Source organism: Triplophysa dalaica, chromosome 3, assembly GCF_015846415.1.
Source record: "Triplophysa dalaica isolate WHDGS20190420 chromosome 3, ASM1584641v1, whole genome shotgun sequence".
Taxonomy (NCBI): Eukaryota; Metazoa; Chordata; class Actinopteri; order Cypriniformes; family Nemacheilidae; genus Triplophysa; species Triplophysa dalaica.
In genome coordinates this window covers 14,045,893-14,071,815 of record NC_079544.1, presented here as the reverse complement: position 1 = coordinate 14,071,815, position 25,923 = coordinate 14,045,893, and the positions used below count along the sequence as shown (strand labels likewise).

Genomic DNA, 25,923 nt, shown 5'->3' with positions numbered 1-25,923 from the left:
ATGAGCAGACCCATGTTTGCATATGCAGTGCTATTCATTTGATGTCATGCTCAGAGTAAACAGTTCAAGACACTTAAAAAAAAACAAGACATACGCATTTAATCATTTTAGATTTATTGAAAAGGAAAACTAAATAAATCAAAGATTAGCAGATTTGACCAGCAGGTCCTTAACAGCTTTCCAGTCATTCCCAACAATAGAAAATAAAGAAAATTAGCATGAACCAAAAGCAGGTTGCAATGTTGATGAAACCCAAATATATATTACTAACCTGATTGAAAATAACTGTTCTCAGCCATCACATGTTAAAATCTAAATGGGAAAGACTACGGATCATGTTCAAACCTATTTACATATTGAAGTGCAAAGGGGTCTTTTTCATAAAGCCCAGAAGAGTACCTGTGAGACTCAACATAAGGCTACAGTGGTGGCGCAGGGTTGAGGGGGGGTGGTTAAAGGTGGGACGGTGGGGCTTTGAGGTTTGGGAGGTTGCATTGGGTATTGAGGGTAGTAGTATGGCCAAAACAGATGGGGGTTTGCAGGAAGTTGCGGTGCATGGGCAACTGCTGGTGTGATGGTTGGAGCTAATGTTGGAACCGGTTCGTAGGCGGGCTTCGGCCTGTCGTGATAATTGTAATGAGGGTAATAGTATGGCCAAAACCTATTTTGGTAACCAGGAGGTCTGGGTTTCTGAGTCGGTTCATATACAACATCTGATGTGGTGGTTGGAGGTGATGTTGGGTCTGGTTTTGGCCAGCCATGATGGTTATGAGGGTAATAGTATTGCCAAAACTTGTTGGCGTAACCAGATTGTGAGTTGAAAAGAAGAAATCTAGCAGGCTGATGTCCAGACGTAGTCATATTCGCAACAGAGGAGGTCATTGGGCAAGAAATGACCACAGGGTTTCCCTGCAATAGCATCTGCATGACATAATTCCCTCCCTGAAAAACAAACATCCAAGTTGGCTTTATAGCTTATAACCTTATACAAAGAGCAAATTAAACATTAGTACCTGTTGTGCAACACCACATCCATCATAGGGTGTCTCAAAAATAAGACCACCATGAGTGGGTGAAGTGTGTCCACAATCAGTTGGCAAATGGCCAAGAGGAACAGATGCAGAACTACCTGTGTGAAAAAAATTAAAGGTGACTCAATACTGAAATTAATGTATGATGTCATTCCCTGAGCCTTTCATCTGGGAATCTGACATTACAATAGAAGACCAATTATCTAACCACACTAGAATGAACCAAGATCCAAGCAGATATAAATGTTCAGCTTTTGCAGATAAATTGTGCCATAAACACTGGCATATAGCCCACACGTTGTACTGTATAGCTTGTTACACTTTCTTTATTAAAGGTCCAGTGCATTGGTCCATTGTAATTTAGCGGCATCTAGCAGTGAATTGCCAATGGTTCACTGCACCCTCCCTTTCAAAGCACTATGGTGGGAAAAGGCCAAAGTCATCACGTTTTCGCTTCTTTTCTGAAGGAGATATCGTGCTCTGGAAGCGAATGGCCCATTTAGGGCTACTGTAGAAACAACACTGCAAATTCCATAAAACTAAAAGCAACGATTCAATTTTTTTTGTTGGAGTACCGTATATTGAGCCCTGCTGACCCAGGAAATAAAAACAGTTTAACAAACAATTTATAGTCAATTTTGGCATTGAATGGTCAGCAGTAAGTCACAAAACCAAACAGGAATTTCCAACTTACCTCGACAAAGCTCAACTTGGTCCACATCCGAACCAATGAGTTGCAACTTCATAAAACCATCCCCACACCTCAGCTTTAGGGATATTTCATCCCAGACTTCTACAGATGAGTTTACTAACTGTCCTTGTTTAACACCGCTCTCCTGTAGATCTGCAATACAATGCAAGTGATTCGTAACCGGCATTTAAATCTTTTTTTGAATCCATATACACCACAATGAAGCACAAGTACATTACATACCAGTGACATCATTTTCGTCGTTGCCTTCGTCGTCGCTGTCAATAGGGTAGTCAAAATCAGCTAACTGCTCATAAGATCCCTCTTGATCTGACATATCAGATAACGTTTCGTCCCCTTCATAGCTAGTTGTTTCAGGAGCACTTCTCTGGAGATCTGCAATACAATGCAAGCGATTCATAACCGACATTTCAAACCTTTAGACACTCCATATACACACTACAGTGACACACAAGTGCATTACATACCAGGGACGGTGTCGTCATCAGGAGAGTAGTCAAAATCAGCTAACTGCTCATAAAATCCCTCTTGATCTGACATATCAGACAGCTTTTCATCTTCATTGCTAGTCGTTTCTACAGTGCTCCTCGGCAGATCTTCAATCAGAGCTGGGCAAAAATACATCAAAATGTATTATAAAATACCTTACTCTTAAGTATCAAAATAAACTACAAAATACAGCGGCCACACCATGTATAAAAATAAACTACTGAATTTAGGTATTTAAAAATACTGCAAAATACTATTACAAGGGAGCATGACATTTCTTCAAACCCTCCATCAATTGGCCTATTTGATCCATCTCTTCATGACACTGATTCTGTGGATTAAGTATACAATTTTTGATAGCATCAGCTTTTCTCTGCCCAAGTCATGCAATAAATCTGACATATGGAAGCAGTTAACAGATCAAATATTCACAAATGCCTGGCTGTGATCTCCCAGATGAAGGTTAGTTTTAAAGTTACCAACAGTTAAATGTTTAACATTTTGCAAATTACTTGTAATTGTATCCTAATTTAGTTACTTTGTGTGTGGTAACACAGGCCCTTCTGTGCATCAGCAACACTGACTTACTGACAAAGTCATAAGACAACAACTGATGGCACCTGTATTCATTGCAACTCATTAATCTCATTAATTAACATTTGATGGTTTATAATTATAAACAATGTATTATGTGACAGGCACTTGTTCATGCAAATATTTATGTATCAATCATCGGGAACTGAAAACAAACATTGTTTAACAAAAAGGATTTAATTTTTAATGTAGCCAGAAAAAGAATCAAGTAGTATCATCAGAACTTCTGGAGTATCAATCCAATTCCAACCATAGAACAGAGAACACAACAGAGCAGGTATTCCAAAACATTTAACAAAGGTCTAACAGAAACAGTTTAACTAGTGTGAATGTGAGACTGCATATGTACCTGTGTCTTAGAGCGGCTCACAGTAATGGTTCTGCCAGCTCCAAGCAAGTTCACCCCATTACACTAATATAGTGCCATTAATGTTGTACAACACTGAAATTAGTTATTTTTTTATATGCACAACCTACGAACATAACATTGGCTGAAAGTAAAAATCTAACATTGAGCTGCTGCTTGGTATAACAGTATCAAGCCTATGCTACTAACTTAAAGACCAAAACTTGACAAACTCTTTAAAAATTAAAGCAAAATTTTAATTTAATAATAGACCAAATTTATGCTAATATAAAAATAAAATGTTTTTCATGGTCCATACTTCAGAATAATTTGTTACATTTATATAGCACTTTCTGGGCACTCGAAGCGCTTTACATGGAAGGGGGAATCTCCTCAACCACCATCAATGTGCAGCAACCACTGGATGATGCAACGGCAGCCATATTGTGCAAGAACGCAGACCACAAACTAACCTATTGGTGGAGAGGAGACAGAGTTACAAAGCCAATAGGCCCTTTTCATATGACGTCACGCATCTTCCGTTCTGAAGCGAAGCACCGTAGAGTTACTTCTGCTAGCACCTCACAATGGACTTTACCAAGTCCCTTGCACAGCTGCCACGAATAAGGCTAGATGATGTACAACATCTTGCAGACGAATGTTCGCTTACCACAACATCAAAGCTAGATAAAGGATTCAAATTCTTTGAAGAACATTACCCGTTTGATTATGAAGTTAAGCGTTTTGTTTTCCTTTTGTGTAATAGAAGGTGCTAGAATAAGTACTTGAATAGGTGTTCTGTAAGTGGGTTTATTTTTTCACTGTTGTTAAATTCCAGCGCAACAGCAAAACGGAAGGTCATCTTGTTGTTTGTTGCAAGATGGATATACTGATACAATGCTTTGTGAAAAGGCGGAAGTTAAATTACGTCATTGTGAAAAGGGCGTATTAATACAGGGATGATCAGGAGGCCATTATGTATAAAGGCGAAATTGGCCAGGATGCCAAGTTTACACCCCTAGTCTTACTCTAAGGACATCCTCAGATTTTTAATGATCACAGAGTATCAGGACCTCGGTTTAACATCTCATCTGAAATGACGGTCTTTTTTTCAGTATAGTGTCCCCATCACTAATGTCTAACCGCTAACAACAGTAGACAGCGTTTGTAACTTGTCAAGGAGAGAATATAACTGAATGAAGTACTTTAGGGATTATTAAATAATATATGGATGCATTCGTGTGGTAAAAGTTGTCCAGCATGTATGTATGCATAGCGCTGCAATTTTAATTGCAGTCATGTTACAAAACGGACCAAACAAAGTGTAATGTTTGAAAAAGACAAAGAACTGCAAACTGCTCGTTGTATTGAAATTCATTTTTTATACACATATTAAGAGACACGAGTGAAAAACATTGAAATTATATACCAAAAAGTACAAATAAACATGTGATGGACAAGAATAATGCTTTTATGGCAGACTGGGTAGACAGGTGAAGACTTTTTAAAAGAAGATTATAAGTGAATAAAAGTTAAACTGGCATTGATGGCATTTATTAGTTCATTTCGTTATGCATAGTGTGTATTGTGTTCTTTGTTGATGCAGGTTAAGTCGTATCTTTAGGTAATTACACACAAGGTGGGAGTATTGTAAATTGTAATATATTATTGTAAGAGATCAATGATGGTGATGTTCTGCTGTGTTCAATGATGAGTGGCAGTGCATTAAAAATGAATCAAAATGTTGCACTAGACATGATGCCTATACAGATATTTATCTTAAGTGTTCATTTGGAATAAAGGCAAACAATTTAATTCACAGCACATATCTCAAACTTTACGATATTTAATTTAAAAAAACCTGTGCATAGTGCATACCTTATGCTACTTTTGCATATGCATCAGTAACGTTTTTATTTTCATTATTTTAAATGACTTCTGTTTAAAGCAGTTTGAATGACACAAAATGTAGGACCTTTATTATTATACAATTATTTGACAAATCAGCAGATGTTAACAGTTTCCAAGGAAGGATTGGTTAAAAACGTTTAAGGTGAACGTTTAAGGTTCTATATTGAAATTCATCCTAGTCGCCAAGCTAAATGAAGAGATTTCCAAATAAAGACCCCCAGCAAAAATCAGATTGAGATATTCAAAATTAAATTGCAGATATCTTTAAAGGAGATTTAACGAGGAAGAATTCCAATTCAAAATATCTCTTATGTTTTGCCTAGTCAAAAATACGATTCAAGATATGTTCAATTGTAATTTTACTAGTAATAAATTACTTTCAGATATCTACAAAAGTATTTTGGATATCTTTAAAAATTATTCATTAAAGAAATCTTAAATGTGACTATGACTAGACAAACACCAGTTAGAGATAATTATTTATTATCCTGGAGATAATTAATTTAGACATATCTCTAATTGGAATTATGCCCAGTACAAAATCAATTATAGATCTCTTTAATTGCGGTTTCTACCAATCAAAACTCGTTTGTAGATATCTGAAAATATTTTCCAACGGAATTCAATGGAAGAATATGACCAGTCAAAACAGCACTGTAGATATCTCGGTGTATTATTGGAAACAGAAATAACTTTGTAGATATCTTCGTTGCCTGTTATGACTAGTCAATCATGTTGTAGATGTACTAATTCCAATTATGACGAGTCAAAATTACAGATGAGATATCTGGAATTGGAATTTTGACTAGTCAAGACTAAATTATGACTAGCACTCCCGGGGGTATTTTATGTCAAAACGCAAAACGTCTTGCCATACTATGACGTCATTGCAGATATCTCATATTTACAGATATCCCAAAACAGATTTCTTACTAGCGCAATTATAATTCCAGATATCTCTATCAATTTGACAGATCAAATCTTAATTAGGACTCCGCTTTAATTGTATTTCGACATCTAAAACATATTTTATTGATAGTCAAACCATAGTTTTTATGCCAAAACGGCTTGCAACAGTTTGAGAAGCACCTTACATAGACTGAAAAGGCGAGAGTATGCGCTGTGGAGTCGACTGGAAACGTCAGCAATGGAATTGATCGCGTTCGCGTTTTTTTAGCGCATTTTCTTGGGCCATTTGAGTTTAAAAGTGAGCAATGTTCTAAAACTTATATTAGACAAACTCAACCATGTCAAGTCTGTGTAAGAAATAGTTTAGATATTTTCTTTGATAGACGAATGCTAAAACACATTAGAACCTCCTATTTAAAGTTTCCAGTTCATCCCTAAAATCAAAGAAATTCATTTAAAAAATTTATGTGATATTTATCCTTCTGGGGAGTTCCTATATTGTGTAAATAGTGTGTGACTCATTTCCAGAAAACACAGAGCATATCTCTCATTCCTGGACAAAGTGTAATAACTGTGGTTAAATGAGTAAAAGTAATGTGTTAGAATTTAACATATTCATAAAGAATTCAATACGGAAACTGTGAAAGGAGGTCGAAGGGTTTTTTTTTTTAATTAAAAACGTAATTTTGTTAGCAAAGAATGTTATTCCCAAATGTATTTTTTTAATCACCTGATTTATAGTAAAAATTAGTTTGGACAATATTCAAAAATGAGTCATAAGCACAAAATAAAATACTGGAGTTTTTGTAGACTTCTTCGATAATATAAGTTATGTTTCTCGTTTTATTTTTATTAAAATGGATGGATTGAAAAATTGTATTTTTTATTTCTTTTTTTGTCTTTGTTGTGTGATTTGTATTATCTTTTATAATTTTTCTTGTCTTAGACCCTCCTAAAATGGATGATTTTTAATGTAAATGATATAGCCATCAAATCATTTTTATCGCTGAAGAAATCGATGCAATTGAATTGCACTGCTTTTACATGAAAGTGATTATTAGGACAATATTTTTCACGCAAGTGTGTTTTTCCGCATATAAATCACCCAAAAAAACACTACTTCAGTTAATGTACTTACAAATAGAACACTTCTAAGATATCAGCTCAATGATAAGTTAAGCCGTTTTGTCAGCAAGTCATTTCCCATAATGTTTTACATCAACGCAGTCGGAGGGAAGCAACTGCACTCGCCTGCTATGGAACGCCGTGTTGGCACATATTTATTTAGACGTAACGTGTACAGACGATATAGCGCGTGGACGCGTTATTGCGTCAAAAGACGTAATTTCGTGTACAGACGTTAGACACGTGGACGCGTAATTGCGTGTAGACGCGTAATTCCCAAGCCTACCGTTGTCAAATAGTCACACCAAGCAACGTAGCCCATGCCATTTTTATTTTAGCAAGGCTTTCCTCGTTTACTCTTCGTGATTATTTATATGAAGGATTTGCTCTTAATGCCAGTTTTAATTATACTACATTGCTTTATAACACGATAATAATTTTGAATACATTTTGTTATTCCAAAAAATCTGTTAAAAGTATAGCATATATGACACACTCTTATTACAATGGACTTGAATATCAAGAAGACACAATAGGCACATACAGTAAATAAAAAAAATTGAATTGATGAGATAACTCAAGAGATGGAGACAAGCATTGAACCTAAATTAGTTCTTACTACTTAAACCTAGTTCTGCAAACTTAGTTTGCTACAGCAGAAAAGGCAATGGATGAAAATCAGAGTAAGGCTCAGCACTGTCAAATCGAACACATGCTCAGAATGAGAGACAGGTAGAGAATCAAAACAGCAGAACAATATACCTAGGAAGCTATGATTAGAGAAAGGCTGAAACCGCCACAAATACACAGAGTAACCACACAAACCATTTAAAGAAACTACTATATTCACAAGAGGAAATCTGGAGAAGAGCGCCATATCAATAATGACAGAATGATTGGGAACAGGGGTGATCTCAATGGAGAACCAATTATTTACCTCATCTGCAATCACATCATCTACTTTACAAGTTTGAAAGTGCTTCACAAACTTGTGAACACACTTTTTAAAGGATCGATGAACTGGGCTTGTTTATTGTTTTATACCGTTGTATGCGATCTACTTATGATGTTCGTGTGGTTTTTACATTCAAAAATATCAAAATCTATAAGTAATAGGCTATTTTCTACCCGGGTTTTGAGGCCAGCTCTATGATTAGATAGCAGTTTGCATAGTTGGAGCCTTCTGTGAATTTGGTTAGAGACATAAAGGCAGGTAACACATTAGCACCATTCACAGTTTTCGCATGGCATTAGTATTATCTGAAGACCTACATGACCTAACCACATCAGTATTTCAGTTGACTCATTCGCACAAGAGGATTTTACTCAAATTTATGCACTTACTTCCCGGATCTGATGAGGGCCTTGCGTATAGTTTGTATAGACTATAGCTCATCTGCAATACGTCTATAGGACGTTTCCTGTTAGAAGATGTCTTTAAGATGTAATGATTTAGAATGTATGTGTAGTGGAGTAGGCGGGGCGATACCGTGGTTCGAGACCGGTGAGTAATTGTGAATGAGCGCCAGCTGTGCGCACACCGGGTTCGAATCACATGGAGATTGGGAGCATATAAGAGAACGAGCGACCGAACCGTCGAAGAGAGAGGACTGGGCCCGAACGCGTTTACGTTTGTAGTTATGTTCTTGTGTTTTATATTTATGTTCTTGTGTTTTGTATTTGTTTTGTTCGCCGACGGTCGTCCGTGAGGGGCCGCCGGCTGTTATTATTTATTTTAAAACTTTGTTAAATGTTTGCCGGTTCCGGCCTCCTTCCTTCCATGTCTGAATCGTGTTACAGTATGTTAAACTGACATAAATTCTAACACAGAAGAGATTATAAAAAGAAAGAAATTAAGTATTGAAAGCGCCAGTAGTCACATTATTGTCACAAAATAAAGTAATTCTACATATTTTTCATTTGATCTACTGTGATTTTCATGTTGAAATATTGGAGGGTTTGTAACTGATGGATTTGAAGATTGGGGGGTTACCTCCCCCCCCCCCCCATCAACTACGCCCTGGATATCACCCAGCACCCGAAATACCAACACACTTCAAAACAACCTCCATTATTCACAAACGGTGGATATAACCTTGAAAAATTATATATGAACCCACCAAATCACAGAGATCCCGATTCGCACAAGCTAAAGATCACTGACAACCTCTGCAATTAATACAAATGACTAGAGATCACAAGGGAACACTAATCTCGTGTCAATAGTGCTCAGGGCACATCAAGTGATCTAACACAGCGGTTCCCAATCCTGGTCCTCGCGACCCACCGCTCTGCATATTTTGTGTATCTCTCTTGTTTAACACACCTGATTTAAATCTCTAGCTCATTAGAAGAGAGCTTAATGAATGAACCGCGTTCCCATTGACGTGTTCCCTGAACTGTGTTCATTGCTTTCTACTCCCTGCACACATGAAATCGGCTGACGTTAATTTAAGAACACGAAGAACAAAACTTACTACGGAAGATTGAAGGGTAATTTAACCGTAATTTTGAGATTTGCGCAACATTATCCACATTTCGAACGGGATTTATGGCAGAATATCTAGTGATGTTTACTTCGCAGGGCTCTTATGGGCTAATTAAACAAACCTCCGAAGCGGTAGGAGAAGCATACAAAATATGCAGAGCAGGGGGTCGCGAGGACCAGGATTGAGAACCGCTGATCTAACAAAACAATAATGACGCACAGTATAAAATGTTTTACTCACATAAGAGTGCTGTGCCATTCCTATCAGATCCAATGTTGACGGCACAGCACTGCTTTTTAACCTTTTTGCCTTGTTCACAAAGGAATGCTCAGAGAAATGAAACGAACAAACGCCTCTTTTTCCCCCCCCACATGAGCTGGAACTTCTATTACAGGAATCCGAAGGAAGATTATGCAGCGACTGTATTCTCCCACAACCAGAGATTGCAAAATATTTAGCCATCTTTAATTGCATGTTTGTTTATTGCTTGTCTGCTCTCTGGTTCCACGCCACTTGTGTTACTTCAGAATTGTCATGCACGAACCAGTTAGAGAAGTATTCGTTGATATTTTTCTGTGGAGGCGGTGTTCAGCTTATCAATGTCATCATAGATAGGTGCATTCCAGAAGCTGGTGTTCGCCGAGCATGGTGTCAATAACAGATGTAACCTAAGTAACAAGCAATTTTCTCCCACGCCAACTCTCTTTCTTTTGTATGGAAGCCCGTTTCCGCCAGGGTTGGGAATTTTTTTTAGAATTAGTAAATCATAATAATGACTTCGACTTACTAAGTCATAATAATGAGATACTAAGTCATTATTATGAGATACCAAGTCATTTTTATGAGATACCAAGTCATTTTTATGAGATATCTAAAGATTTAAGTTCTGTTTTGAATAAAGGGTTGGAAATGAATTTAAAAAGTCTTTATTTAAAAAGTCATTATTATGAGATACCAAGTCATTATTATGAGATACCAAGTCATAATAATGAGATACCAAGTCATAATAATGAGATACCAAGTCATAATAATGAGATACTAAGTCGAAATTTCGGGGGGGGGGTGATTGTATGTGACGTGTGCATTGCATTACATTAGGGGTCTTTAACTACTTCTCTTTGAGAGCCAGATTCGATTTGATTATATCTTCGTTTATTCTGTCATTTTGATTTCTATTTATTGCATTTTGTTCCTTTTATACTGTTTTGTTGCTGTTACTTATAGGCCATTTATTAAAACATGCACACAAATATTGCTTCCAGTACATCCATTTGTGCCTTTTCATGATTTTAAATTAATAGGGGTTATTTGGCGTTTTAATTGTGTTTAATATTCCTTAATGCGTTACTTTGCCCAATATGTGGCTGCCATTATTTTTTCAAGAAGATATTTATGAAGCTATTTTGGTTTTCAAAAGTAATTCCTGCCGTTAAATTAGAGTCTTATAAAGCTAGTCAATGGATCTGTGCAAGAAACTGAACGCTATTATCACATCTTCGGGTGAAATCCAATCCCATTCATGTGCCCCACGCACTTACAGGCCATATTCTTTGTATAGTGCAAGTTCTGGGAGAGATAAACAGCTGTTTTTCTTAAATATAGCTGTTATACATAATGAATGCAAACAACACATCTTTTCCCCTTATCTTAGACAACCGCTCACCTGATGTACCCTTCCCTACAGTTAGCGTACTTTCAAGGGCACGAATCGCGTTTTAGAACGCGACGCAAACCGATTGCCTGTGGCTGTGCAATGCACTGCTGATTATAACATTGTAAATAACATTATGTTTCTTGGACTGACCGATCAAATCGCTTTATAAGATGTAAATCATTATGAGCCGCGGGAATTACTCTCGCAATGAATGTAGCAGCATTATTATAAGATACTTTCGACTTAGTATCTCATTATTGTGACTTAGTAAGTCGAAATTTCGATTTAGTATCTCATTATTATGATTTACTAAATCGACATTATGATTTACTAAATCGAAATTATGATTTACTAAATCGAAATTATGACTTCCTAAATCGAAATTTCGATTTAGTATCTCATTATTATGACTTAGTATCTCATTATTATGACTTACCAAGTCATTATTATGACTTACTAATTAAAAAAAAAATCCCAACCCTGGCGGAAACGGGCTTCCATAATTTTACCGCTGTGGCTGTGTTGCTCTTTTATATATATATATATATATACGTGACAAAAAGCGCTCTGTTTATTTCTCGGCAATCGAATAGAAGGAACTGTTACAAGCGTACGGTGAATATGATCACATAGCCGTTGCCATGGCGAATCGTGCTATCTTCACTCAATTGATGATGTCTTTTCATCGCCATGCTGCACGCGCATAACCTCGGGTGAACTTACTCAGAGTGGATTGAACTAACTCAAATCAGCTGTTCTGAAACTGAAAACTCAGAGTAGCGATTCTCTGAGTAAATCAACTCAGATTTTAACTCTGTGTTGGTTGAACTTCCTTATTGAAACGGGCCCCTGTACGGGAAAACTAATGACATGGGACCACGTGTAATGTCACGTATGAATGACACGTGGTTACGTAAATGACGACATCACGACTATACGTTTAATCAATTTTATGCAAATTTTCCCGTTTTGTGACTAGCAATTGGCTAAAACAAAGACGTATGTACACGAAATAACGTCTTTAGAAAATTACGAAATTACGTCTCGATCGCCTACTGCTTTTTGCCTACTAAATAGTAAGCAAGTATGCCACTTCTGATTCAACCTCTATCAGTTTTGCTTGATTAAAAAAAATCTTTGGCATCCCAACACCTAAGAGCGTCACGTCACAGGAAATTAAGTCAACAAAATCCCAATGTGTAGTGAGCTAGGGTCGTTAATTGCAGATTTTGTGTACACGTCACGATATGATTCCTGACCTCGGGAACCATGGAGCTTGGCCATGGCTGATCTTTATCCAGAGAGGGCTGAACCTTTGCTAATGCTCGCAATCTCGCAATCTTTAGAATGCTCGCTCTCATCTGTGAGTAAATCATAACTTTGTATAGATTTTACTTAAACGGGCGCCAAGTTACAACTTGCGCAAAACTAAATATTTTTGAGTTACACCGTTCAAATTTCATTAAAGCGTTATGTTACGTATAAACTTAATATTTACGGAAGCCTCCCGTAACGAGAAAATGTAGGAATAAAATACCAGACTCACCGAACAAGCCGAATAAGGTCTTGTTTCTTTCGACATTCATCAATGATTTACACACATGATAATGCTGACATTTACAGTCACTTACCTTTTACACAGAAAACATTGTGATGACTTAATTTTTGACGTCTCTAACAAGAACCGTCCTAACCCTAATATTCATGATTGCTAGTATTCTATTTAAAATATATTTTATCGTTTTATGTGAAGAAATAAGTTTAAATAAAGAATGTTTTGAAATTCCCAACACTTCAACAACCACATCATGATGCAACCGAATAACATACAGAAGTAGTAACAAACTAGGTTATAGTTAAGCCTCTAGTGTGGACATTAAGTTCACATTTAAGAAAGAACTTACGAATGGCTGATGCAACCCATACACAGATCTCCAAAATAATACATAAGTATAGTAATCAAGTACATTTACTTAAGTACTTACCTCTGTACACGACAATGACGCAAAAGTGCATTACATACCGAGACGGGGTAGTCGTCGGGGTAGTCGTCAACGGGGTAGTCAAAATCAGCTAACTGCTCATTAAATCCCTCATGATCGGACATATCAGATAACATTTTATCCTCTTCTTCGTTAGTTGTTTGTGACCCAGACAAATGTAGCAAACTTATGCAGTGTATTAAAGTACTGAACGAAAACGCAAATAGGATAACAAATGTATTTCCCAGGCTTTTACAAAACGCCATTTTGCGCGCGAGTGCTCGAAGAAAGTAAGCGCTATTAGCGCACAAACAGGCGCATGGGCTGCTTTATGAGCTCCAATAGCTCATTTGTTAAATTGTAATGTCCATGGCCAATCGCAAACTTAGTTCAATCACTGACGTAAGATTCAGAGGCCGGTGCACCAGCTTTGCGTAAATCGCCTAGTTTTTACTTATATTGGCACTAAGTTACAATTTACGCACTACTAAATATTTTCGAGCTACATCATTCAACTTAGTTGAAGCGTAACGTTAAGTGTAAGCTGTATTTACGGAAGACTCCCGTCAGTAGTAACTTTAGGAATAAATAGCAGACTTACCGAACTGACGGAAAAAGCTCCTGTTTCACTCGGCATCCTTCAAAGATTTACATGATAATGCTGACATTTACAGTCCCTTACCTTTTAAAATAGGGAACATATGTATTAGCGGATCTAACAACAACCATTCCAACTGTATCTGCTTGCGTTGTGGACGTCAACATAAAATCATCTTTTTATATTTATTAGGCTGTTAGAAGTAAAATAAAAACACCCATATTATGTCATTTATTATTTTATTGTACTATGTTGGTTTTAATCAGCATTTGTTTATTAATCTAATTTGAAATATAATATTTATGAATGCTAGTATTCAATGTAAAAAATATTTTACAGTTATTATTTGAGGTAAAATAAGTTTAAATCAATACAATTTTGATTTTGAATTTTTTTTTATTATAATGTTTCAGCATAGTTTTTATTATTATTTTGTTTCTTACATTGTATGCATGTTTGTGTATAGTTTGTGTATGTGTGCACAGCTTTGCACTGTCCTGGCATTCATTGTGAATGAATCAAGGTAAGAATTTCACTGCTCAGGGAAACTTGTTTCCTCACTGGGCACATGACAATAAACACTTTGAATCTTGAATCTTAAGAAACAGTATTCACAAAGCATCAAAATACAATTTGTCCTGATACAGTAGGGTGACCATACGTACCATTTTTCCGGGACACGTGCTGCCCGAGAATTTGTCTGCTTCCTCTAGAGGTATTATTTGTCGATTGCATACATCATCAAGGTTTATTATTGCAGGGTTTTTCTTTTCAGGAAAGCAACCGTTACATTTCCGGTTAAGAACAAAACTATGATGATTACGTCTTAAAGCGATAGTTCTCATCAAAAACATTTTCTGTCATCATTTACCCACTCTCATGTCATTTTAAACCTTAATTTCTTTGAACACAAAAGAAGATATTTTGAAGAAACTTGGTAACCAAACAGTGACGGCATTCATTCACCTCGACATCCAAAACCAGTGCAAGGGAGTGTGTAACAACATTTTAAAAATACTTTCCAGTGTTTTCTCCAAAAGTCATACAGGTGTGAAATGACAAGAGGGTGCTAAATGATGACAGAATTTCAATTTTAAGGTGAAGTATCCCTTCAAAAGAAATACATGTCATTTAATGTTTATTAACTTAAAAGAGATAACTTCTATGATGTATGAGGTAGACAAATGCGACCTGTGGAGGACGCAGTCAAAATCTATGACAGTACGTGTCCCGGAGAAATGGCACGTATGGTCACCGTACAGAAATTCTAACTGATTTCCTGTATAGACCGTTTCATCAGACTCGCACGCGGGACTGCAGCTAACTACCAGTCTGTGTTTGTTTATTGGTCTGACTAGTGTCTAATAATATATTATTTAAATGTTATTTAATTTAGGTTATTATTATTTTATTGTATAATAATTGTACTAAATAAACAATTTGTTGAATTTGTTGTATGTTCATTTCATTAAGTAATGGTTCTTCTCGATTTCTTTTGCTTGTTATCAGAAATAATCTACAGGCACTCTATTAGTTGCAAATGTGTAACGGTCTTCACACATAGCTTAAAATAAACAACGTCCATACAATCAAATCCATTGATGCTGTGTTTTTTAAATGAAGAATTCACATATTACAAGTAAAAATAATGCAAAACCAAATGATGGCGATGGCTATGGCTATGGTAAGAACCATATGTTACCACCATACACACACCAAACAATTCCCCAAGCTACCAATAATTATCTGAACAGGTGTTCCAAACAATGAGGTTTTCCTCAATTCTACATTTTGACTGCAAAAATAATTATTTAACATTAAAATATATAATATACAGCATATACCCTGCTTGTCATATAACATGTTTGCTCTGTGTGACCAGATTCTTATTTTATTGGAATAGATCCAAAAAATAACAATATTAGTGGTAACTTGATTATTATCTGTCTCTTACCCTGTTGAAAAAAACAGCATATGCTGGATAGGTATATGTTTTGAAGCAAGGTTGCTGGTTTGAGCTGTTTTAAGCTAGTCATGTGCTGGTCCTTAGCTGGTCCAAAGCAGATAGCTCCAAGCTCATGACCAGCACATGACCAGTTACCATGCTTCAAAACATACCTAACCAGCATATGCTGTTTTTTCAACAGGGTAGGTTGTGGCATGTTGATACATATTGGCAGCATTGTACTATAATTTTATTTTATTTTGGGAGGTCATTAAGCAACTGTAATTTTAAACAAAGTTGAGCATGTGTTCCCTATTTCATTATTTTTGCTCTGAATCTGTCTCTATGTCCTTATCCTTTAGAAGATGGTGAAATCTTCAGTTGTGCCTGTAGTAGCTGTTTTTTTACTGAAATTATTATTTACAATTTTTAGAAATGTAGGTACGATCTTGAATCCGCCCAAAAGTCATCTTTTGTGTCTCTCCATTTTTTTATTATCCTGCCAAGATGCCACCGCATATTATACCATATTTAGTTAATGAATAAATAAAACAACAACACATACTCAAGCTCTTAGCAATTTATTACGGCAGGATTATACTATGGAGAGTCAGCTAATGCGCTTAAACAATATGTTGTGCATATAGGAATGATTCGTTACTTGCTTTGTTTTTGTTACCTTTATGTAACACTTACTTTGAACTGACACAGAGGAACCAAACTAAATTTAATGAGCTAAATTAATATTACCCAATTTGATGGCAAAAGCTATATGCTGCAGAATAGCCGTTGTGACATTAAGTCAGTGATTCTTCAGGTTAAAAACATACAGTCCACTGCACTATAACTGGAACTTACTTGTACTGAAAGAAACTGGCAGAGAACCACCAAGTGTAGGACTCCTATTATTTCCACTCCATACCAGGATGTTGTAAACTCTACAAATATGCTGGCCCTTTTTACTGCAGCCTGACAGATGAGTAATTCACTTTTTTCCTTTACACAATGTAAAAATGTACATCTTTACATTTTTTGGAATCATAAATAGCATAAGGATACTTGCTCCACCACATCTTTAAACCTGAAATTGCTGTAAAGAAGTTATAAGAATTCAGCACTTGGACTTCTGTTAATGAATAGTATTTGACATTTAAAAAGTACTTATAGTATATTTATACAATATATAAATATGCTCTCCATAGTATTTTGCAAAATGTTATGCAGCATGCTTTGTTTATAATCAAGAGTTTTCTTCAAGAGTATACAGAAATATAATTTTAATAATTCATTTAATTATTGAATAAATACTTAGATAACATCTTTTTCTTCATTTCAAAATTTCAGTAATTGGGATGCAAATAAATGATAAATGTATTAATAAATGAATGTCACGCAAATACATAACCAAGACTCTACGGGACTTTTAATTTGAAACATATTCCACCGCATCGGGATTTGGTCAGGAAGTAGAAAAGCCTTTTGTATTTAATGAATACGAGTTTTTTTTATTATTTAAAATTTAATTGTGGAGCTATGTAATTATAATTCTTACTTGTAAAAATGCAATTGTAGGACTCTCTAATTCATTCGGAGAGTTCTCTAATCATAATTGTTACTAGTAAAACATCAATTACGACGAGTAACGCTGGGGACAATTTAAGATATTTCGGCTTGCCATACAACATTGTATTTTGTATGTTAGATGTATCTCACAATTGTTGCTGCATGATCGCGCTCTTATATAAACTTTTTGCATAAACACCGCTGGACCTCCGTCGTCTTATTTTGCAGTCTCGTCTTTCACCATTCACCAAGAAAAAATATCTGTCATGTGATCCAGCTTCTCTCCTGTCTTGAGTAAGCGGGTTAGTGTGATGTCTGGTCCGGCGGGGTTATAGAGCAGGGCTGCTGTGCTACCAGCCTGACAGTCTAGACGCAAAATAATATGGCCCAAGAAGCCCATAGGCCACTGGCTCGGACCAGCACAATGAAAGCCCTGGCTCGAACTGGCCCCCTGTGGAAAGGCGGCTAATGATTGTCTTAACAGCAGAGACATCTATGGATCCAGAAACTCCAGACTTCGATTTTATGTTGACCACTTTTTCACGGCATTGTCAGTGTATGGAAGCTCAAACAAATAGACTGGTACACTTGCTCAATTAGCTTTCATTTTACCTAACCAAATGGTGGTAGTACGTGTCAAATATTTAGTTTGTTTTTGTTTTACATTTAGTTAAACAAATGCCGAATTGATCATAAAGTTCTCTGGTTGAAACAAGCAGCTTCCCGTTCATCCACTGTGGGGCCTACATTTGTGATAATGCAGGGTCACATTAATTTGACCCTTTCTGCTCTGTTAGTCAAAAGTGCAGTCTGCTGGTCTAACAATTACCCACCTCTAAATAAATGGTCAAGGTTTCACTTGACATGCAAAATGTTTAAAAGTATTCAATAAATTATGTAGTAGGACTTCTGGATCATCTTTTGCAAGGTTCTCAAATCCAATAGCCCATGATAGTCTAATCTGGCAGGAATGTAAAGATATTGAATCATTTGAGATGGAAGATAAACAATGTTAATAGCAATGTCAATATGGATATTTCTCTTAAACACATTGATTCACTTCAGAAGACCTTCAAGACAATGTCGAGCAGTTCTTTGATCGATGGATGCACTTTTTGGAGCTTCAAGTCAACACCCATTCTAGCCCTTGGAAGTATGGGGTATTATTCCGACTATTACTCTTAAAGAAAACCATATTCAGTTTGGATGCCTTGAGGGTGGGTAAAACTTGGGTACTTTACCCATACCAAAACTTCCCCCTTTAACAGTTAAAAAAAAAAAGTGTAAATGTTTGGTTTAAAATTGTGTAAGACAATTGGTATCAGCAGGTTTACGTTTAAAGCTCAATTGAAAAAAACAAAATCTGAAAAACATTTTTTTATTCATAATTAAATTCCTTACATTTCACTCTTTAGACATCAACAGAGAGCGGTGAAAAGATATAAGGATAGAAAGGATTATGTGGCATTTGGGTAAGTGTTGTAGAAGCGGACATGCCAGATAACGTTTTATCCCCTTCGTCGCTAGTTGTATTCACAGCGCTCCTCTGTAGATCTGCAACACAAAACGATTCGTAACCGACATTTAAATACCTTTTGAATCCAAATACACTACAAGATGCACAAGTGCATTACATACCAGAGACGACATTGTTGTTGTCAATGGGGTAGCCAAAATCAGCTGTCTGCTCATCAGATAATGTTTTATCCTCTTCATTGCTAGTTTTATTAAAAGCGCTCCTCTGCAGATCTGCAATGCAATAAACGCTTTGTAACGACATTTAAATCCTTTTTGAATCCAAATACACTACAATGATGCACAAGTGCATTACATACCAGAGATGGCATCGTTGTTGTCAATGGGGTAGCCAAAATCAGCAGTCTGCTCATAAATTCCCTCTTGATCTGACATATAAGATAATGTTTTATCCCCTTCATCGCTAAATGTTTTCACAGCACTCTTCTGCAGATCTGCGATACAATGAAAATGATTCGTAACCGACATTTAAATCAATATACAGTACACTACAATGCCAAAGTGCGTGTATTCATACCCAAGACAGCGTAGTCCCCACTGGGGTAGTCAAAATCAGCCAACTCATAAAGTCCCTCGTGATCGGACCTAAATAATGTTTTATCACCGTCATCACTGGTTGTATTTACAGCGCTCCTCTGCAGATCTGCAATACAAAGAAAGCGATTTTTGACATTTAAATCCTTTTTGAACCCATATTCACTATAATGATGCACAAGTGCATTCATACCAGAGACTGCGTCGTCGTAGTCGTCAATGGGGTAGTCAAAATTCTCTAACTGCTCATAAAATTCCTCTTGATCTGACATATCAGATGATGTTATATCCCCTTCATCGCTAGTTGTATTAACAACGCTCTGTAGATCTGCAATACAATGCAAGCGATTTGTGACAGACATTTAAATCCATATACACTGCACAAGTGCCTTCATACCAGAGATAGCATGGTCGTCATTGGGGTAGTCAAAATCAATTGTCTGCTCATAAAATCCCTCTTGATCTGACATATCAGATGATGTTATTTCCCCTTCATCACTAGTTGTATTTACAGCACTTCTCTGCAGATCTGCAAAACAATGAAAGCGATTTGTGACATTTAAATCCATATTCACTACAATGATGCACAAGTGATTTCATACCAGAGACCGCGTCATCATCGTCCCCACTGGGGACATCAAAATTCACTAACTGCTCATAAAAACCCTCTTGATCGGACCTAAATAATGTTTTATCACTGTCATCACTGGTTGTATTTACAGCGCTCCTCTGCAGATCTGCAATACAAAGAAAGCGATTTTTGACATTTAAATCCTTTTTGAACCCATATTCACTACAATGATGCACAAGTGCATTCACACCAGAGACTGCGTTGTCGTAGTCATCGTCGTCAATGGGGTAGTCAAAATCCACTAACTGCTCATAAAATCCCTCTTGATCTGACATATCAGATGATGTTTTATTCCCTTCATCGCTAGTTGTATTTAAAGTGCTCCTCTCCAGATCTGCAATACAATGCAAGCGAATTACAACAGACATTTAAATCCTTTTTGAATCAATATACACTACACATGTGCATTCATACCAGAGATGGTATGGTCGTCAATGGGGTAGTCAAAATCAGCCATCTGCTCATAAAATCCCTCTTGATCTGACATATCAGATAATGTTTTATCCTCATCAGCGCTAGTTGTATTTAAAGTGCTCCTCTCCAGATCTGCAATACAAAGAAAGCTATTCCTTGCAAACATTTGAATCCATATTCTCTACAATGATGCACAAGTGCATTCATACCAGAGACTGCGTCATCAATGGGGTAGTCAAAATCCACTAACTGCTCATAACCCTCTTGATCTGACATATCAGATAAAGTTTCAACACCGTCATCGCTAGTTGTGTTACAGCGCTCCTTTGTAGATCTGCAATACAATGCAAGCGATTTGTGACAGACATTTAAATCCATATTCACTACAATGATGCACAAAGGCCTTTTTGAATCCATATTCACTACAATGATGCACAAAGGCATCCATACCAGAGACTGCATCACCCTCGCTGTCGTCATTGTCGTCGTCGTCATCAATGGGGTAGTCAAAATGCACCAACTGCTCATTAAACCCCTCTTGATCTGACATAGATAAAGTTTCATCCCCTTCATCACTAGTTGTGTTTACAGCACTCCACTCCAGATCTGCAATACAATGCAAGCGATTCGTAACAAACATTTCAATCCTTTTTGAATCCATATTCACTACAATGATGCACAAGTGCAATACATACCAGAGACGGCGGCGTCGTCATCATCATCATCATCAATGGGGTAGTCAAAATCATCTAAATTCTCATAAAATCCCTCTTGATTTGACATATCAGATAAGGTTGTATCCCCTTCATCGCTAGTTATATTTTCATTGCTCCTCTGCAGATCTGCAAATACAATGCAAGCAATTTGTAACTGACTTTTTTGGGTCCAAGTGAAAAAAATATATATATATATATATATACACAAAGCCTAACTGTTTTCGGTCCTACAATCTTCAAAATGTCCTCTTTGTTCAACAGAACAAAAATATAAAGTTTTCCTACAATGGGAGTAAATGGGTGTCGAAATCTGTTTGGTTATAAGTTTTACTGCAAATATCCTTCGGTGTTCATCACAACAAATACATTTATACACATACAACTCAAATGCGTGTAAACGAAATTAATTTATGGGTGAAAATTCTCTTTAATTGTAAGTCACGTCTCCATTTCAAAATGCAACGGATGTTTTATACATCAAATCACGAATAATGACGAGCCAGACAGACTGTTTTTCTCATCCAACTTCTCTCGGAAATGCCTGAGAATACGGAAGTAAAAAACAATCGCAACTTCGGGTTCACCGGTATTTGGACAAGTGCATTACATACCAGAGACGGCGTCGTCTTCAATGGGGTAGTCAAAATCAGCTAACTGCTCATAAAATCCGTCCGGACCTGACATATCAGAAGTTGTTTCCCCTTCATCGCTAGTTGCATTTACAGCGCTCCTCTGCAGATCTGCAATACAATTCAAACGATTCGTATCGACATTTGAATCATTTTTGAATCCACATAACATACAATGACACAGAAGTGCATTACATACCGGAGACGTCAACTAAATCAACTAACTGCTCATTAAATCCCTCGTGATCGGATATAACAGATAACATTTTATCCACTTCATCGCTAACGTTAGTTGATTGTGCCACAGACGAATCTAGCAAACTTCTGCAGTGTATTAATGTACTGAACGTAAACGCAAACAGGATAATAAATCCATATCCCCGTGTTTTAAAAAGCGCCATTATGTGTGCGAGTGCTCGAGTACACGCGCTTCTATCGCACAAACAGGCTCATGTGCTGCTTTATGAGCTCCCGTTGCTCGTTTGGTAAATTGCAACGTCAATGGCCAATCACAAACTTAGTGTAATCACTGAAGTAAGATTCACGTGTTTTCAATTTCATGCGACTGCGCAGACGATCCACATATGACAATTATTAAATGCGAATTGTTCTGCGCAGCGGAAGTAGCCGTCATTTCAACGTCTCGGTTAAGCAAAGACCATCATCGACTAACCCACATCTAGCCCATAATCTTGAATTTGGTTAAGTCATTTTTTGCATCAAAAAAATTATGATGTTTGATATTCCATCATGTATTCAAACCACGTATAGTCAAGACTGGTTCAATTTCGTTAGACGTATATTGGAGCTGTGGGCTATGTTCGGACGGCTATTGACGTCTTTTAGACTCAAAATTGCTTGCTGTCATTTCAACGTCTCAGTTAAGCATAGACCATATATAGTCCGGCTATGAGTAACACTCTTCTAGCCCAAATAACCTTGAATTTGGTTACATGTCGTTTTTGCCTAGAAAAAAAACATGTAAGATATAACCAACAGTGTTTAAGGCGTTTGGTTTAATGTTGCCAAGACTGGTTCATTTTCGTTCTTAGGCCAGTTAGCGCAGAGATTATGTATGCATATACTATACATCTATTAAAATGTTAAAAAATATGTTCTGGTTGAGTGTGTTTTGTTGAAGTGTTTGTTCATATAAAAAATGCAAGGCTTTATTTTCTATTTATTTGTTTTCTATCTATTTAATAATTCTGAAAAATAATGTATATTGGACATTAAAAGTGTACACTTTATCCCCAAGTGTTTGTTTCAAACTGAACAGATAATGATTATTTATGACTCCCCCTGTTTTGAGGGAACCCTTGTTATCTCTAACTGACTTGATCCTGATGATCTGAGAAGTCTGTTTGGTTTATATTCAATAAGCATATCTGAGATGTATTTAGGTCCTAGACCATTAAGTGATTTATAGACAATTAATAATACTTTAAAGTTGATTCTAAAAGTAACTGGTAACCAGTGTAAGGACTTGAGGATTGGAGTGATTTGCTCAGATTTTTTGGTTCTGGTCAGAATCCTGGCAGCAGCGTTCTGTATGAGCTGCAGCTGTCTGATGGTCTTTTTGGGAAGACAGGTAAGGAGTCCATTACAGTATTACAATAACTTTTACTTTTCATGTTTTTATTATGTTGTTCACGGTCTTCTCTAATTTTCATTGTCTCTTCATGTGAAGACTTAAAAAAACTTGAAAAAGAAGATTCTAAATGTCTGTTGTGGTTTCCAAGGTCATATCAAAAGCAAACGTGCCCCTATTGGAATCATTGTGGTACAGCAGCTAAAACAGTAACAAACTTCATTAAAAAAGTGTGGTATTTATTTTTAGGCCGAAACATATATATTTTTTAATGCTTTTTTAATTGAATCTAACCATAATATTTTTATAGTTTGTTATGAATAAATATAAGCAATAAATATAAAATAAAAAAATATTTGTTAAAAAAATTACCAGGAATAATCTTCCAAGTGTCCTACCAACTGTAGGTCTGTACTCCAAAGCATTTATGAGTTACAACCATTTAGTTCCAACAGTGCATTTTCATGTGTAGGCTAAAAAGGGCTGCACCAGGTAACAGGTTTAAGTAAAGTGACTAATTACAATTACTCCAATACTTTACACTTACACGTTCCTCCACTATGGAGCCTACAACAGACTCTGAGCCTCCAGAGTGTCAAGTAAAATGCAGGGTCACGGTAATCTGGCCCTTTTAGTTAATTTGTCAAAGTACAGTCCACTGGTCTAACATTTATTCACCTTTGATAAATTAAATGATCAATGTTGCACTTTACCTGGAAAATGCTGTAAATGATTAATAAATCATGTAGTAAGGTGCATCTTTTTTGGCATAGGTATTATGTTTTCTCATGATCATCTTATCCTCTATCTCTCCAGTTGAATAAGATGCTCTGATCCCTAAAGCCATCTACAGTGACTTCAAAGTGTACTAGCATCTTACATAAAATTCAACACACTCAAAGAGGAGAATTAGCAGCTGAAGGAGGCAATCAGGAGCAATGGTTAACAGTTACTTTTCTTTACTGGGTGTTTTCTTTCCTGGTTTTAATAGGTGTTTTGATTGACCTTGAATGTTGAAAGTCCTACGTTGACATTTTTCAGGGCATTTTCAGTTCCAACATTGTCTATTTGATGTTTTATGAATAAATAATAAAAAATATTTTTTTTGTTCAGGGTTGTGTCTGTTCCTATTACCACATTTCTGTGAATATTTGACATAAAGGGGTCAAATGACACGGCTAAAACAAATATAATTTTTTTTTTTAAAGATGTAATGCAATTTGTATAGACAATTAAGGATAAAAAACGCTGTATTTACCAAAAACATTGCATGTTTGTATCTCCACCTCGCTCCACCTCTCTGAAGCACGCAGATGTTTTACAAAACTCATCGTTCCAAAAAGCAAGGTGTGGTATGATTGGCCATTAAACCAGTGCGTAGTGATTGGTCGAATACTGCAAGCGTGTGACGGAAATATAACGCCTCTTGCCATATTTGGAACATATGGTTCCAAAGCAATAGGCCCTTTTGACATGACGTCACGCATCTTCCGTTCTGCTGCGAAGCAGTTTAACTTTACTTCCACTAGTGCTTCAGAATGGAGTTTACCAAGTGCCTTGCACAGCTGCCACAAATACTGCTAGATGATGTACAACATCTTTCAGACAAATTTTTCATTGCGATAAGATCAAAGCTAGATAAAGGATACATATTATTTGTTGAACAGTAACTGTTCGATTATGAAGGTAAGAGTTTTGTTTTCTTTTTGTGTTAGCGAAGCTGCTAGGATAAGTAGTTGAATACGTGTTCTGTCAGTTTTTTTTCACTGTTGTTAAATACCAGCGCGAGCGCAAAATGGGAGTTCTTCTTCTTCTCCTTGTTTGTTGCAGGACGGATGTTATGATACACTGCTTTGCGAAAAGGCGGAAGTTTAGTTACGTTTAGTTAACGGCATATTGTGCTGACAGGTACGCCAACCTTCCTTGCGTATACATTTGGACGGTCTTAGTCAAATCATACAAGGCCATATATATGTAGCATTTAACGTTTCTTTAACATTGAATTTAATGAATTCATGTGGACAAATTAAAAATGAACACAAATCAATGTTTCAGTTTCTATTAATGAGGAAGCAACATATAATTTTTAAGGTCCTACTTTGGTTTATGGAATGTCCAACAACAAGTTGATGTACATCGAAAGGTGTAAAAACACACTTATGTCGTAATAATATATAGGAAGTCATTCTTACCCTACTTCTTGACTGTCTCTCAAATGATTTGTTCCGCAATTCATCCATCTAATCCCCTCCTATCTGTTAGCCTAGAGTCATCTGATTGGTCAGATGGTGTAGTCTGCTGTGATTGGTCAAACGCGTTCATTATATGTTGGAAATGGAACACCTACCATCATTCCTGGATTACAGTTTATAGGTGGTTGGATATTACCAGAGTTGTGCAAATTACTTCCAAACCGTAATACATTACAGATTACTTGTTACTGTTATTTAAAAGCAATCTACAATGTTACTGTCTCAAAATTGTAATATTACTTTCACCAAAATAACTAAAGAAGTAGAATTTA

At 36.4% G+C, this 25,923-nt stretch overlaps 2 protein-coding genes across 4 annotated transcripts; both read right to left on the bottom strand.

Annotated features, from left to right (window-relative positions):
* Window positions 1-159: 159 nt before the first annotated feature.
* On the bottom strand, window positions 160-13,962 carry wu:fi34b01 (uncharacterized). 2 transcript variants are annotated; one of them, XM_056744150.1, is made up of 6 exons: window positions 13,844-13,962; window positions 2,211-2,351; window positions 1,966-2,118; window positions 1,726-1,875; window positions 1,014-1,129; window positions 160-942 (listed from the first exon to the last, which is right to left on the bottom strand). In XM_056744150.1, the coding sequence occupies exons 2-6, from the start codon at window positions 2,281-2,283 to the stop codon at window positions 409-411; spliced, it is 1,026 nt and encodes a 341-aa protein (XP_056600128.1). In that variant the 5' UTR covers window positions 2,284-2,351; window positions 13,844-13,962; the 3' UTR covers window positions 160-408. The 2 variants fall into 2 exon arrangements, with proteins under 2 accessions (XP_056600128.1, XP_056600127.1); XM_056744149.1 differs by lacking the exon at window positions 13,844-13,962 and adding an exon at window positions 12,807-12,851.
* A 4,748-nt stretch (window positions 13,963-18,710) lies between these two features.
* Window positions 18,711-24,789, bottom strand: LOC130417948 (dentin sialophosphoprotein-like). 2 transcript variants are annotated; one of them, XM_056743826.1, is made up of 14 exons: window positions 24,658-24,789; window positions 21,791-21,919; window positions 21,159-21,305; window positions 20,914-21,069; window positions 20,673-20,797; window positions 20,464-20,595; window positions 20,240-20,383; window positions 20,021-20,155; window positions 19,816-19,947; window positions 19,612-19,746; window positions 19,402-19,527; window positions 19,184-19,318; window positions 18,987-19,097; window positions 18,711-18,902 (listed from the first exon to the last, which is right to left on the bottom strand). In XM_056743826.1, exons 5-14 carry the CDS (start codon window positions 20,737-20,739, stop codon window positions 18,760-18,762), a joined length of 1,260 nt encoding a protein of 419 aa, XP_056599804.1. In that variant the 5' UTR covers window positions 20,740-20,797; window positions 20,914-21,069; window positions 21,159-21,305; window positions 21,791-21,919; window positions 24,658-24,789; the 3' UTR covers window positions 18,711-18,759. The 2 variants fall into 2 exon arrangements, with proteins under 2 accessions (XP_056599804.1, XP_056599803.1); XM_056743825.1 differs by lacking the exon at window positions 24,658-24,789 and adding an exon at window positions 22,008-22,427.
* Window positions 24,790-25,923: the final 1,134 nt, after the last annotated feature.

Coding starts and splice junctions, on each gene's coding strand:
- wu:fi34b01 (XM_056744149.1), bottom strand. CDS start 12,846: ATGAATGTCGAAAGAAACAAGACCTTATTCGGCTTGTTCG. Junction 1,876..1,965: donor CGACGAAAATGATGTCACTG/GTATGTAATGTA, acceptor ATTGTATTGCAG/ATCTACAGGAGAGCGGTGTT. Junction 943..1,013: donor GATGTGGTGTTGCACAACAG/GTACTAATGTTT, acceptor TTTGTTTTTCAG/GGAGGGAATTATGTCATGCA.
- LOC130417948 (XM_056743826.1), bottom strand. CDS start 20,739: ATGTCAGATCAAGAGGGTTATGAGCAGTTAGTGGATTTTGACTACCCC. Junction 20,596..20,672: donor CATTGATGACGCAGTCTCTG/GTATGAATGCAC, acceptor TTTGTATTGCAG/ATCTGGAGAGGAGCACTTTA. Junction 19,528..19,611: donor CTACGACGACGCAGTCTCTG/GTATGAATGCAC, acceptor TTTGTATTGCAG/ATCTGCAGAGGAGCGCTGTA.